The 15,278-nt window shown below is 43.2% G+C and overlaps 1 protein-coding gene across 3 annotated transcripts; it reads left to right on the forward strand.

The window, feature by feature from the left end:
• Positions 1-1,840: 1,840 nt before the first annotated feature.
• Positions 1,841-11,876, forward strand: LOC135506698 (C-type lectin domain family 4 member E-like). Of its 3 annotated transcripts, none has more exons than XM_064926029.1 (6): positions 1,841-2,024; positions 2,625-2,741; positions 2,888-2,953; positions 8,996-9,120; positions 9,236-9,312; positions 11,201-11,876. In XM_064926029.1, the coding sequence occupies exons 1-6, from the start codon at positions 1,922-1,924 to the stop codon at positions 11,361-11,363; spliced, it is 651 nt and encodes a 216-aa protein (XP_064782101.1). In that variant the 5' UTR covers positions 1,841-1,921; the 3' UTR covers positions 11,364-11,876. The 3 variants fall into 3 exon arrangements, with proteins under 3 accessions (XP_064782101.1, XP_064782099.1, XP_064782100.1); XM_064926027.1 differs by having other exon boundaries at positions 1,842-2,024; positions 9,212-9,312; positions 11,201-11,875; XM_064926028.1 differs by having other exon boundaries at positions 1,842-2,024; positions 2,891-2,953; positions 9,212-9,312; positions 11,201-11,875.
• The last annotated feature ends 3,402 nt before the right edge of the window (positions 11,877-15,278 follow it).

Consider the following 15,278-nt stretch of genomic DNA (forward strand, 5'->3'; position numbering starts at 1 on the left):
CGTCCCAAGACCCACTGGTTGATGCTTATTTATAAAACCCTCTTAGGCCTAACTCCCCCCTATCTGAGATATCTACTGCAGCCCTCATCCTCCTTACACAACACCCGTTCTGCCAGTCACATTCTGTTAAAGGTCCCCAAAGTGCACACACATCCCTGGATCGCTCCTCTTTTCAGTTCGCTGCAAAAAACACTCAAACCGGACAGTTTTATCTTAATCTCTTCATTCAAAGACTCAACCATGGACACTCTTACTGACAGTTGTTGCTGATTTGTGTGATGTATTGTTGTCTCTACCTTCTTGACCTTTGTGCTGTTGACTGTGCCCAATAATGTCTGTACTATATTTTGTGCTGCTACCATATCGTGTTGCAACCATGGTGTTATGTTGTGTTGCTACCATGCTGTGTTGTCATGTGTTGCTGCCTTGCTATGTTATTGTCTTAGGTCTCTCTTTACGTTGTGTTGTGTCTGTCTTGTTGTGATGTGTGTTTTGTCCTATATTTATATTGTATTTATTTTATTGGCCCACGTCCCCGCACGAGGCATTTGCCTTTTGGTAGGCAGTCATTGCAAATAAGAATTTGTTCTTAACTGACTTTCCTAGTTAAATAAAGGTTAAACAAAATAAATCCAAATATATAAAGAAGTGATCTTAATTGAAAGTTCTCGAACCTGTAAACCTAATACATGGTCATGAGATAAACAATTGGAACATGACAACTGCCATGTTTTTGAAAGAGTTAATGTAAGAGCGGGTGATGGATGGGAGCAAAATGTTCCCAAATGTGTAAAATACGCGTCAGAATTGTTTTTATTAGAAAGATGTACGTTTCCAGCGTAGACCTATGTTTAGTAAAACATTTGTAGATCTTTTCATGTCCTATTATTAGCATACGTTTATCTCTTTAATAATAATAATCACAAAGGCACAGATGAATAAATAAAGGTACTGTAACGGCGTTCTTCGTTTGTTGAATGAGAGTCGGACCGAAATGCAGCGTGTTGGTTACTCATGTTTTTTAATGAAACAAATGAATCGCGGTACATGAAATAACTGATATAAATAAATAACAACAAAACGGAACGTGAAACCTAATTACAGCCTATCTGGTGAAACTACACAGAGACAGGAACAATCACCCACGAAATACAAAGTGAAACCCAGACTACCTAAATACGGTTCTCAATCAGAGACAATGAGAATCACCTGACTCTGATTGAGAACCGCCTCAGGCAGCCAAACCTAAACTAAACACCACAAATCAACCACAATCCCAATGCCTACAAAAACCCCAATACAACAACACAATAACATAAACCCATGTCACACCCTGGCCTGACCAACTAATTATCTAAAACACAAAATACTAAGACCAAGGCATGACAGGTACAATGTCATTTAACAAGGTCTACCAGCTTTCTGATTGAATGTGATTAGATATTTAAAACAGTGTCTCCTCCAGTTGGTCACAGACAGAGGGCAGAACTGTACAGAGAGGACACACACACATACTGTACAAGACGCATGCAGACACACGCAGGCCACACGCACACACACACAACACACAAGTGAAGTTCCCTTTAAATCCTCTGATGAAGACATTTTCCACAGAAACTTCATAATATCTCTTCACACTGATTTCACACACAGACAGCGTTGTTACAAAAGAAATGCCTCTAAATTGTCATCAGTGCGATAAAGAGATGATCCTGTCGGGTCTATGTTCCTGCTTGAAGGTGGTTGGATACTCAACATTATATCAACTGCAGTGGACCAGAGACAGAGCTCAGAGAGGTACCAGGTGAAGTCACACATCAGAGCTACGACACAACTACTTGTTAGTACAGTTGGAATCAATCATACAGTAGATATTACCATTACAAGTCAGTTAAAAAAGGTAATAAAACAGTTAGTTAAGATGGATGACTACGTCAACAAAGAGGTTGTTGAAATTGACAAGGTTATTGAAGGAAACCAGAATGGAGCAATGAGGAGAGTGACAACTGAGACACATCCCTCAGGTAAGGACACAGAAAACTCTATCACACAAACACACACAAACACACACACACAGAAGCTTTCGGGCCCCTCTCACACCACAGAGAGTAAATGAACATGTCATAAGCCTTGAATACTGTTTTATTATTACAGGAAATTAGCGTTAAACCTGTTACATTTCTCTCAGCCTCATGGCAAAATGTGTAGAAGAGCAGGAAATGTGCTCTAAAACAGCAACATTTTCTCTCTTCCCCATGGCAAAAAAATGACACCCCTCCCAGGTTGGGTGTGGGGGGCCTTGCTCAGACCTGCTCTACACCACTGACTCATGCACACGCACATACACACACACACACAATGACCAAGACGTACAAACACATGACACAAAAACAGAAAAGTCCCAGTGGAAAAGTAATTATTTTACCCCACATTTAAATATGCAAAGGCATGTATGTTTTCAGTGTATTCAGAGGTTCTGACATGTCATTCTGATACAGTCAATTCCTGAGGACCCCAGGGTAGAGTAGCTGCTGCTATCGCAACAGCTAAAGGGGATCCTAATAAAATACCACAAGACAGCTGTGAGAAACGATCCTCTTGTAGCTGATTATGTTGTGTGTCAGTGTGTATCTCCCCAGGACCTGACATTTCAGGGAGAAGAATCTACAGGATGGTTGCTGTAATCTTTGGGATGCTATGTGTTCTACAAGTCACTCTCAACATCTCCCTGCGACTAGAATGTGAATGGATTATTGTTAAATCATCATATTATAACAGACTTTGACAACAAGATCCAAAATTCAGATGAATTTAACTAAGTTCCTCCAATGTTAGATACGTTTACATGACTGGCAAACCACATCCAATATATTCTGTCCTCTTTTAGCAGACTGTCTGACTGAAGAGAGAGACCAGCAACAGAGTGAGAAAGATGAAAAGTTCTCTATTCCGGGTGAGTTTACCTAATACATGATCATAATATTAATTGTACATGTTCATTATGCACAGGGCCATAGCAACATGAGGACATTGAGGTGCTGACCTCAGTAAATGTTTCTAATGAGAAACATGAATCAAATAGATTCTTAATCTGACTGAGTTCTCATCGCTCCTCTTTGTAAATGAGTGGAATAAAGAAAAGTGGTTTGTTTGTTAAGTTTGCCAAAGTCAACCCGGATTTGCATCCTGAATTTGACTTTTAAGCATCGTTTCACCACTTTCTCAAACGGCTAACTCCTCCCTCTCATGGCACTGGCCGATGGCCTGAGACGTGAAACGACCTACCGCAGCTCGTAGTTCGCTCTAGTAGACACTAGAGATGCTGCTGACTGTGTTTGCGAGATGCCAGACAAAAGTACATCCCCAAACAAATACAAGTTAAATCTCGGAGAATGAGTACAAAACTATTAAATAGTCGCTTATAGATGTGTCAGTCAGTCATGTTTTTCCGATTACCCTCCACAAACACAGTAACAGACAGAGTCACAATCACACAGGTAACTATAACATCAATGCGTTAGTCTTACAGTCAATACGTCACAAACTCATTGATATAACACAATGTGAAAGAATAGCAGAACTTCCATTCATTTGAAATAAATAAGCAATACATTAGTAGTAATCTGTCATCATGTCTGTAGGATTATGAAGCAGAGACTTCTATTACAGTAATGTTGAAGGGCTCTGGGTAGTATAAGTAATGTTGAAGGGCGCTGGGTAGTATATGTAATGTTGAAGGGCTCTGGGTAGTATAGGTAATGTTGAAGGGCTATGGGCAGTATAAGTAATGTTGAAGGGCTCTGGGTAGTGTAAGTAATGTTGAAGGGCTCTGGGTAGTATTTGTAATGTTGAAGGGCTATGGCTAGTATAAGTAATGTTGAAGGGCTCTGGGTAGTATACGTAATGTTGAAGGGCTCTGGGTAGTATAAGTAATGTTGAAGGGCTCTGGGTAGTATAAGTAATGTTGAAGGGCTCTGGGTAGTGTAAGTAATGTTGAAGAGCTCTGGGTAGTATAAGTAATGTTGAAGGGCTCTGGGTAGTATAAGTAATGTTGAAGGGCTCTGGGTAGTATAAGTAATGTTGAAGGGCGCAGGGTGGTGTAAGTATGGCCGCCTCGCTTCGCGTTCCTAGGAAACTATGCAGTTTTTTGTTTTTTTTACGTGTTATTTCTTACATTAGTACCCCAGGTCATCTTAGGTTTCATTACATACAGTCGAGATGAACTACTGTATATAAGATCACCGTCAACTCACCATCAGTACGACCAAGAATATGTTTTTCGCGACGGGGATCCTGTGTTCTGCCTTACAAACAGGACAACGGAATGGATCGCAAGCAGCGACCCAAAAAAACGACTCCGAAAAAAAGGGAAACGTGGCGGTCTTCTGGTCAGACTACGGAGACTGGCACATCGTGCCCCACTTCCTAGCATCCTTCTTGCCAATGTCCAGTCTCTTGACAACAAGGTTGATGAAATCCGAGCAAGGGTAGCATTCCAGAGGGACATCAGAGACTCTAACGTTCTGTGCTTCACGGAAACATGGTTCACTGGAGAGACGCTATCCGAAGCGGTGCAGCCAACGGGTTTCTCCACGGATCGCGCCGACAGAAACAAACACCTTTCTGGTAAGAAGATGGGTGGGGTGTATGCCCTATGGCTAACGAGGCATGGTGCGATGAAAGAAACATACAGGAACTCAAATCCTTCTGTTCACCTGATTTAGAATTCCTCACAATCAAATGTAGACCGCATTATCTACCAAGAGAATTCTCTTCGATTATAATCACAGCCGTATATATCCCCCCCCAAGCAGACACATCGATGGCTCTGAACAAACTTTATTAAACTCTTTGCAAACTGGAAACCATTTATCCGGAGGCTGCATTCATTGTTGTTGGGGATTTTAACAAGGCTAATCTGAAAACAAGACTCCCTAAATTTTATCTTCATATCGATTGCGCAACCAGGGGCGGAAAAACCTTGGATCACTGTTACTCTAACTTCCGCGACGCATATAAGGCCCTGCCCCGCCCCCCTTTCGGAAAAGCTGACCACGACTCCATTTTGCTGATACCTGCCTACAGACAAAAGCTAAAAAAAGAAGCTCCCACGCTGAGGTCTGTCCAACGCTGGTCCGACCAAGCTGACTCCACACTCCAAGACTGCTTCCATCACGTGGACTGGGACATGTTTCGTATTGCGTCAGATAACAATGTTGACGAATACGCTGATTCGGTGTGCGAGTTCATTAGAATGTGCGTTGAAGATGTCGTTCCCATAGCAACGATTAAAAACATTCCCTAACCAGAAACCTTGGATTGATGGCAGCATTCGCGTGAAACTGAAAGCGCGAACCACTGCTTTCAATCAGGGCAAGGTGTCTGGTAACATGACTGAATACAAACAATGCAGCTATTCCCTCCGTAAGGCTATCAAACAAGCTAAGCGTCAGTACAGAGACAAAGTAGAATCTCAATTCAACGGCTCAGACACTAGAGGCATGTGGCAGGGTCTACAGTCAATCACGGACTACAGGAAGAAATCCAGCCCAGTCACGGACCAGGATGTCTTGCTCCCAGGCAGACTAAATAACTTTTTTGCCCGCTTTGAGGACAATACAGTGCCACTGACACTGCCTGCAACGGAAAAATGCGGTCTCTCCTTCACTGCAGCCGAGGTGAGTAAAACATTTAAACGTGTTAACCCTCGCAAGGCTGCAGGCCCAGACGGCATCCCCAGCCGGGCCCTCAGAGCATGCACAGACCAGCTGGCTGGTGTGTTTACGGACATATTCAATCAATCCCTATACCAGTCTGCTGTTCCCACATGCTTCAAGAGGGCCACCATTGTTCCTGTTCCCAAGGAAGCTAAGGTAACTGAGCTAAACGACTACCGCCCCGTAGGACTCACTTCCGTCATCATGAAGTGCTTTGAGAGACTAGTCAAGGACCATATCACCTCCACCCTACCTGACACCCTAGACCCACTCCAATTTGCTTACCGCTCAAATAGGTCCACAGACGATGCAATCTCAACCACACTGCACACTGCCCTAACCCATCTGGACAAGAGGAATACCTATGTAAGAATGCTGTTCATCGACTACAGCTCGGCATTCAACACCATAGTACCCTCCAAGCTCGTCATCAAGCTCGAGACCCTGGGTCTCGACCCCGCCCTGTGCAACTGGGTACTGGACTTCCTGACGGGCCGCCCCCAGGTGGTGAGGGTAGGTAACAACATCTCCTCCCCGCTGATCCTCAACACTGGGGCCCCACAAGGGTGCGTTCTGAGCCCTCTCCTGTACTCCCTGTTCACCCACGACTGCGTGGCCACGCACGCTCCAACTCAATCATCAAGTTTGCGGACGACACAACAGTGGTAGGCTTGATTACCAACAACGACGAGATGGCCTACAGGGAGGAGGTGAGGGCCCTCGGAGTGTGGTGTCAGGAAAATAACCTCACACTCAACGTCAACAAAACTAAGGAGATGATTGTGGACTTCAGGAAACAGCAGAGGGAACACCCCCTATCCACATCGATGGAACAGTAGTGGAGAGAGTAGCAAGTTTTAAGTTCCTCGGCATACACATCACAGACAAACTGAATTGGTCCACTCACACAGACAGCATCGTGAAGAAGGCGCAGCAGCGCCTCTTCAACCTCAGGAGGCTGAAAAAATTTGGCTTGTCACCAAAAGCACTCACAAACTTCTACAGATGCACAATCGAGAGCATCCTGGCGGGCTGTATCACCGCCTGGTACGGCAACTGCTCCGCCCTCAACCGTAAGGCTCTCCAGAGGGTAGTGAGGTCTGCACAACGCATCACCGGGGGCAAACTACCTGCCCTCCAGGACATCTACACCACCCGATGTTACAGGAAGGCCATAAAGATCATCAAGGACATCAACCACCCGAGCCACTGCCTGTTCACCCCGCTATCATCCAGAAGGCGAGGTCAGTACAGGTGCATCAAAGCTGGGACCGAGAGACTGAAAAACAGCTTCTATCTCAAGGCCATCAGACTGTTAAACAGCCACCACTAACATTGAGTGGCTGCTGCCAACACACTGACACTGACTCAACTCCAGCCACTTTAATAATGGGAATTGATGGAAAATGATGTAAATATATCACTAGCCACTTTAAACAATGCTACCTTATATAATGTTACTTACCCTACATTATTCATCTCATATGCATACGTATATACTGTACTCTATATCATCGACTGCATCCTTATGTAATACATGTATCACTAGCCACTTTAACTATGCCACTTTGTTTACATACTCATCTCATATGTATATACTGTACTCGATACCATCTACTGTATCTTGCCTATGCTGCTCTGTACCATCACTCATTCATATATCCTTATGTACATATTCTTTATCCCCTTACACTGTGTATAAGACAGTAGTTTAGGAATTGTTAGTTAGATTACTTGTTGGTTATTACTGCATTGTCGGAACTAGAAGCACAAGCATTTCGCTACACTCGCATTAACATCTGCTAACCATGTGTATGTGACAAATAAAATTTGATTTGATTTGATTTGATGTAATGTTGAAGGACTCTGGGTAGTATAAGTAATGTTGAAGGGCTCTGGGTAGTATAAGTAATGTTGAAGGGCTCTGGGTAGTATAAGTAATGTTGAAGGGCTCTGGGTAGTGTAAGTAATGTTGACGGGCTCTGGGTAGTATAAGTAATGTTGAAGGGCTCTGGGTAGTGTAAGTAATGTATAAGGGCTCTGGGTAGTATAAGTAATGTTGAATGGCCCTGGCTAGTATAAGTCATGTTGAAGGGCTCTGGGTAGTGTAAGTCATGTTGAAGGGCTCTGGGTAGTATAAGTAATGTTGAAGGGCTCTGGGTAGTATAAGTAATGTATAAGTGCTCTGGGTCGTATAAGTAATGTTGAAGGGCTCTGGCTAGTATTACTTAGCCAGCTAGAATGATGAAGTACGATGGTAACGTTAAAAGGAGCCCACCTCAGCAGTAGCAACAAATAGGCTACTAAGGTCTCATAATAACTTTGCTTTACAAAGATTAGTCTACTGAGACAGCCAGTGATGTGACGCTCAGTGGTGAGGCTGATGGAGGCTGCAATGCATGCAGGAGGAAGCAGAGGAAACAGAGAGAGAGAGGAAGCAAGGCGGAGAGAGGTTAATACAGTGGTTCCCAAACTTAGGGTTGGGGTCCCATGTGGGGTCCCCAGACTAAATCTGTATCAAAGAAGTTAGGAACTAAAAGAAAAGAAGATGTGTTTAAATATGAACATATTCACATGGCTTATCTTCCCTGTAGGCCTACATTTAAATGCACTCAAAATGCTAACAATGCAGGTGTAAAATAGTCCTACATCTCCTTAATATCACTGGTTGTTCTTCTTATCTCGATCACCACTGAGTTTATAGTTTACCTATTACACATCTTTTTAACCACAACATCACTGATATTAATACAGAATCCTTAGTAATATTCAAATCATTCAAGTGAATGTGACAACATGATCATCTGTGTGCTCCATTGATATCTGTTTGTGCGGAGCTGGATTAGTAATGCCTAGTAATACAAATGTGAACGCAATTTCATTTGAGAAAAGCCATATCTATGTCAAGAGATGATGAATTACACATTTCAATACTACAACTGACTGAACAGTCACTGACGCTACTTGTCAGTGTAACTCATTTCTCATATTTCTCCCCTTTCCGGGGTATAACATTAATGTTGTATAGCTATTAGGCTGTGTGTTTGTAGATCAACTGAGGTGAAAGAGTCTACAGCAGCCAATGTGATAAAGGCTGGGGTAACTTTTGCTTGTTTTTGCTGTTCTCCAAAAACCATTTAAAAGCATTTTTTTTAATATTGAAATTCAATCCCTGGTTACGGCCCTGAACGCATACTAACATGCTTTTTTGTATTCTTTCATTAATGAGTGAAGAACAATGAGATGCCAATGAATGTTTTATCTAACCTGTTCTGAAGGCTGGAACAAGTTTGAATCCTGTTGGTACTTCGTCTCTTCTGAGAGTAAAACCTGGAGTGAGAGCAGACAGGACTGTATGGAGAAAGGAGCAGACCTGGTGATCGTAAACAGCAGAGAGGAACAGGTGAGAGAGTGGGGGGAGATTGATAAATACATACAGAGAGAGACATGATAAACATCTTTTGACAGTGTTCATTCATCTTTCTCAACAACAGAGATTTCTCTTTGCCCTCAACAAGAGATTCTGGATCGGTTTGACTGACAATGAGACTGAGGGGTCCTGGAAATGGGTTGACGGCACACCACTGATAACAAGGTGAGAGATTTGACCATCCAGTTGTGATATGGAGACATTGAAAACAAATGGTATTGCTTCAGATCATCTTCATGAAAACACATTTTTCCCTTCATAGATGTCATTCAATGAGCTCTATAGAAACCAAGCATTATCTTCTTAAAGAAACAAAAAAAGGAATTTTTTGACACTATATATACACTGCTCAAAAAAAAATAAAAGGGAACACTTAAACAACACAATGTAACTCCAAGAATCACACTTATGTGAAATCAAACTGTCCACTTAGGAAGCAACACTGATTGACAATACATTTCACATGCTGTTGTGCAAATGGAATAGACAACAGGTGGAAATTATAGGCAATTAGGAAGTCACCCCCAATAAAGGAGTGGTTCTGCAGGTGGTGACCACAGACCACTTCTCAGTCCTATGCTTCCTGGCTGATGTTTTGGTCACTTTTGAATGCTTTCACTCAAGTGGTAGCATGAGATGGAGTCTACAACCCACACAAGTGGCTCAGGTAGTGCAGCTCATCCAGGATGGCACATCAATGCGAGCTGTGGCAAGAAGGTTTGCTGTGTCTGTCAGCGTAGTGTCCAGAGCATGGAGGCGCTACCAGGAGACAGGCCAGTACATCAGGAGACGAGGAGGAGGCCGTAGGAGGGCAACAACCCAGCAGCAGGACCGCTACCTCTGCCTTTGTGCAAGGAGGAGCAGGAGGAGCACTGCCAGAGTCCTGCAAAATGACATCCAGCAGGCCACAAATGTGCATGTTTCTGGTCAAACGGTCAGAAACAGACTCCATGAGGGTGGTATGAGGGCCCGACGTCCACAGGTGGGCGTTGTGCTTACAGCCCAACACCGTGCAGGACGCTAGGCATTTGCCAGAGAACACCAAGATTGGCAAATTCGCCACTGGCGGCCTGTGCTCTTCACAGATGAAAGCAGGTTCACACTGAGCACATGTGACTGACGTGACAGAGTCTGGAGATGCAGTGGAAAACATTCTGCTGCCTGCAACATCCTCCAGCATGACCGGTTTGGCGGTGGGTCAGTCATGGTGTGGGGTGGCATTTCTTTGGGGGGCCGCACAGCCCTCTATGTGCTCGCCAGAGGTAGCCTGACTGCCATTAGGTACCGAGATGAGATCCCCAGACACCTTGTGAGAACATATGCTGGTGCAGTTGGCCCTGGGTTCCTCCTAATGCAAGACAATGCTAGACCTCATGCGGCTGGAGTGTGTCAGCAGTTCCTGCAAGAGGAAGGCATTGATGCTATGGACTGGCCCGCCCGTTCCCCAGACCTGAATCCAATTGAGCACATCTGGGACATCATGTCTCGCTCCATCCACCAACGCCACATTGCACCACAGACTGTCCAGGAGTTGACGGATGCTTTAGTCCAGGTCTGGGAGGAGATCCCTCAGGAGACCATCCGCCACCTCATCAGGAGCATGCCCAGGCATTGTAGGGAGGTCATACTGGCACGCGGAGGCCACACACACTACTGAGCCTCATTTTGACTTGTTTTAAGGACATTACATCAAAGTTGGATCAGCCTGTAGTGTGGTTTTCCACTGTAATTTCGAGTGTGACTCCAAATCCAGACCTCCAAGGGTTGATAAATTTGATTTCCATTTATAATTTGTGTGATTTTGTTGTCAGCACATTCAACTATGTAAAGAAAAAAGTATTTAGTAAGAATATTTCATTCATTCAGATCTAGGATGTGTTATTTAGTGTTCCCTATATTTTTTTGAGCACTGTATGTTTTTTACTTTTTGTTGGTGGCCCACATCAGACAGCGTGTGGCTTTAAAGCTGAAGAAACACAGGCATTATGTCTTTTATTTAGGATGATGTTTTACTGACAGTGTGACTGTCTGGTTCTCTGTGTTGTTAACATAGTTACTGGATGATCAACCAGCCTAATAATGGACGAAGTGTTTCAACCTTTCCGGGGGAGGACTGTGTTGTACTACAAAATGGACAAGACCAGCCTGAAATGACATGGAATGATTTAAATTGTGTACAAAAACATTTCTGGATTTGTGAGTTGTGTAAACAATAACCTACCGTAACAACTACCCATCCACCATCTCCCCATCTATCTCTCTCTCTCTCTCTCTCTCTCTGACTCTCCCGCTCTTATTCTGTCTCCATACTTACTCATTTATGTTTGTTTCATTCTGAACATATGAATCACTTTCCCATCTACTTCCTGGGATGCATTAGTAGCTTCCTGTCTTCAGTGGTTAAATGGACACATCAGACACAGACAATGATTGAGACACATCACTGAAAGTAAACAGCTGCATTAGAACAGACAGAAGGGACCAGTATGAGATTGTCAAGTCAGTACAGTCGACTCCTGATAGGTGCACATCAGATAAGTGTGAGACCTGGGTTCAAATACAACTTGAAATCGTTCAAAAGCTTTGAGCGTTTGCTTTAGCCTGCCTTCAGAGCCAGGTGGGTACTGGGAATTGTCTGTTGCAACAGAAGTATTTTAAATAATTTCATATAGAGAGTCATTCTGGCAGTACTCAGACACTGGATTAATTTATTAGGTCTCGTCGTCTCCGAATTCACAGACCCAAATATAAATTTTGACATGGCCTATTGATTAACAAGACACACTGTTTATCTTATTATTTTATGCTATAATTTGCAGTTTACCTTGGAACATATTATCATTAGAATTATTTTACATTGTTGTGTCTCAATGGGCCGCAAGGCTATAAATAAGATTTGTGTGCAATGGTCAGGTGACTCTGAGGAAGATGTCAGCTTTATGTTGAAATGTCAGTCACCTGTTCGCATCCTGTACAATGTATTAAAGTGAGCAATAAGAAATCAATCTGTCTGGTTATTGACTGATCCAACTCCTTTTTACCTCAAATTTGTCCATTTGGAAGTTCTCCTTGGCAAGCCATTCTCATATTGTCATACAGTATTTCATCCCAGGTCTGGTAAGTCTACACTACGTACTCAGGAATCAGATGAATATGTTTAAAGGAAAAGAACATGTCCCAGATGTGACCAAGAGGGTCAAGTTTGACAGAAGTGAAGCTGGGGAGATGATTGTGGACATCTACGGCAGTGCAGACACCGAGGGACCATGAGACCAGCACCAAGACAAAGAGGTAGAAGACACTTCTCCAAAGAATGGACCAGGAGGTCAACCTAATACACGCACAATCTTTCTCTCTCTCTCTCTCTCTCTCTCTCTCAATGCAAAGAAAAACTTTAAACACATTTTATAAACACAGGGAAGAGACCCTTCATAATTCTTGATGTGTTGTTCGACTGACTGGGATCATAGGCCTGTTTGTCCACTGTTGGTAAATGTTATAATTCCTACAAATTACCAGCAGATCTGTGGTGATCTGTTTTAGTTGTTATTGCAGATAACTGATCTCTCAGAGCTTCTTAGTTTATAAGACCAACTCACCTGCATAAGGAGTCTTAGTTTATAAGACCAACTCATCTACAGAAAGAGTCTTCTTAGTTTATAATACCAACTCACTGTCACGGCCGTCGTTGGATTGACACCAAGGTGCAGCGTTGTGTGCGTACATTTTCTTTTATTTAGAATAAAATGTCACTAACAAAACAAGAATTAACAAAATGACCGTGACGCTTATAAGGGCCATTGTGCCCCTAACAAAGAACTTCCCACAATCACAACAGGTAAAAAAGGCTGCCTAAGTATGATTCCCAATCAGAGACAACAATAGACAGCTGTCCCTGATTGAGAACCATACTCGGCCAAACACAAAGAAATAGAAGACATAGAAATCAGAACATAGAATGCCCACCTAAATCACACCCTGACCAAACCAAAATAGAGGCATAACAAGGCTCTCTAAGGTCAGGGCGTGACACTCACCAGCAGAATGAGTCTTTTTAGTTTTTAAGACCAAATCCCCTTCAGAAAGAGCCTTCTTAGTTTTAAGACAAACTAATCTGCAGAAAGAGTCTTAGTTTACAAGACCAACTCACCTGGCTCTCGTTCAAGCAAATGAGAAATAAGTGCACTATCCGGAAGGCCAAAGTTAGTTACTTTAAGGCGCAGTTCTCTCTCTGTGGGTCTAACCTCAAGAAGTTCTGGGAAAGTTAAAGAAGTAGCGAATAAATCCTCCTCCTCACAACTGCCCATGTCCCTTAATGTTGATGATGTGGATGTTACTGACAAGAAGAACATGGCTGAGCTCTTTAATCACCACTTCATTAAGTCAGGATTCCTATTTGACTTAGCCATACCTCCTTGTCCGTCCAACATTTCCTGATCTCACACCCCTTCTAATGCGACTATCCACAAAACTTCTCCCCTTTTTCCACTGCCCCACCACAAAGTTTCTCCCTGCAGGTAGTCACTGAGTCCAAGGTACTAAAGGCACGTTTTAAACTTCACCCCCAAAAAAACATCTGGGTCAGATGGTTTAGACCCTTTCTTCTTTAAGGTTGCTGCCCCTATCATCACCGAGCCTTTATCCAGGCTTTTTTAACCTCTCTCCTCTCTGGGGAGGTTCCCATTGCTTGGAAGGCAGCCACAGCACATCCTTTATTTAAAGGGGAGATAAAACTGATCCTAACTGTCCTCAATGATGTCACCATTGCCCTTGATTTTAAACAATATTGTGCTGCTATTTTGATTGACTTGGCCAAAGCTTTTGATACGGTAGACCATTCCATTCTTGTCGGCCGGCTAAGGAGTATCGGTGTCTCTGAGGGTTCTTTGGCCTGGTTTGCTAACTACTCCTCTCAAAGAGCGCATTGTTTAAAGTTAGAAAATTTGCTGTCTCAGCCACAGCCTGTCACCAAGGAGTAACCCAAGGCTCAATCCTAGGCCCCACGTTCTTCTCAATTTACATCAACAACAATAGTTCAGGCAGTAGGAAGCTTTATCATTCATTTATATGCAGACGATACAGTCTTATACTCAGCTGGCCCCTAACCCAGATTTTGTGCAACAAAGCTTTCTTAGTGTCTAACAGGCATTTTCTAACCTTTTTCTGAACAACTCAAAAACAAAGGTCATGTGGTGTGTTAAGAGGAATGTCCCTTGTCCAACAGGTGTTATAACTACCTCTGAGGGTTTCGAGCTTGAGGTAGTCACCTCATACAAGTACTTGGGAGTATTGCTAGACGGTGCACTATCCTTCTCTCAGCACATATCAAAGCTGCAGGCTAAAGTTAAATCTAGACTTGGTTTCCTCTATCAAAATTGCTCCTCTTTCACCCCAGCTGCCAAACTAACCCTGATTCAGATGACCATCCTACCCATGCCAGATTACGGAGACATAATTTATAGATCGGCTCTCGAGCGGCTAGAAGTTCTTTACCATTCAGCCATCAAATTTGCAACCAATGCTCCTTATAGGACACATCACTGTACTCTATACTCCTCTGTAAAATGGTCATCTCTGTATACCCGTCCCAAGACCCACTGGTTGATGCTTATTTATAAAACCCTCTTAGGCCTAACTCCCCCTATCTGAGATATCTACTGCAGCCCTCATCCTCCTTACACAACACCCGTTCTGCCAGTAACATTCTGTTAAAGGTCCCCAAAGCGCACACACATCCCTGGATCGCTCCTCTTTTCAGTTTGCTGCAAAAAACAATCAAACCGGACAGTTTTATCTTAATCTCTTCATTCAAAGACTCAACCATGGACACTCTTACTGACAGTTGTTGCTGATTTGTGTGATGTATTGTTGTCTCTACCTTCTTGACCTTTGTGCTGTTGACTGTGCCCAATAATGTCTGTACTATATTTTGTGCTGCTACCATTTCGTGTTGCAACCATGGTGTTATGTTGTGTTGCTACCATGCTGTGTTGTCATGTGTTGCTGCCTTGCTATGTTATTGTCTTAGGTCTCTCTTTACGTTGTGTTGTGTCTGTCTTGTTGTGATGTGTGTTTTGTCCTATATTTATATTGTATTTATTTTATTGGCCCACGTCCCCGCACGGGCATTT

Source organism: Oncorhynchus masou, chromosome 20, assembly GCF_036934945.1.
Source record: "Oncorhynchus masou masou isolate Uvic2021 chromosome 20, UVic_Omas_1.1, whole genome shotgun sequence".
NCBI lineage: Eukaryota > Metazoa > Chordata > Actinopteri > Salmoniformes > Salmonidae > Oncorhynchus > Oncorhynchus masou.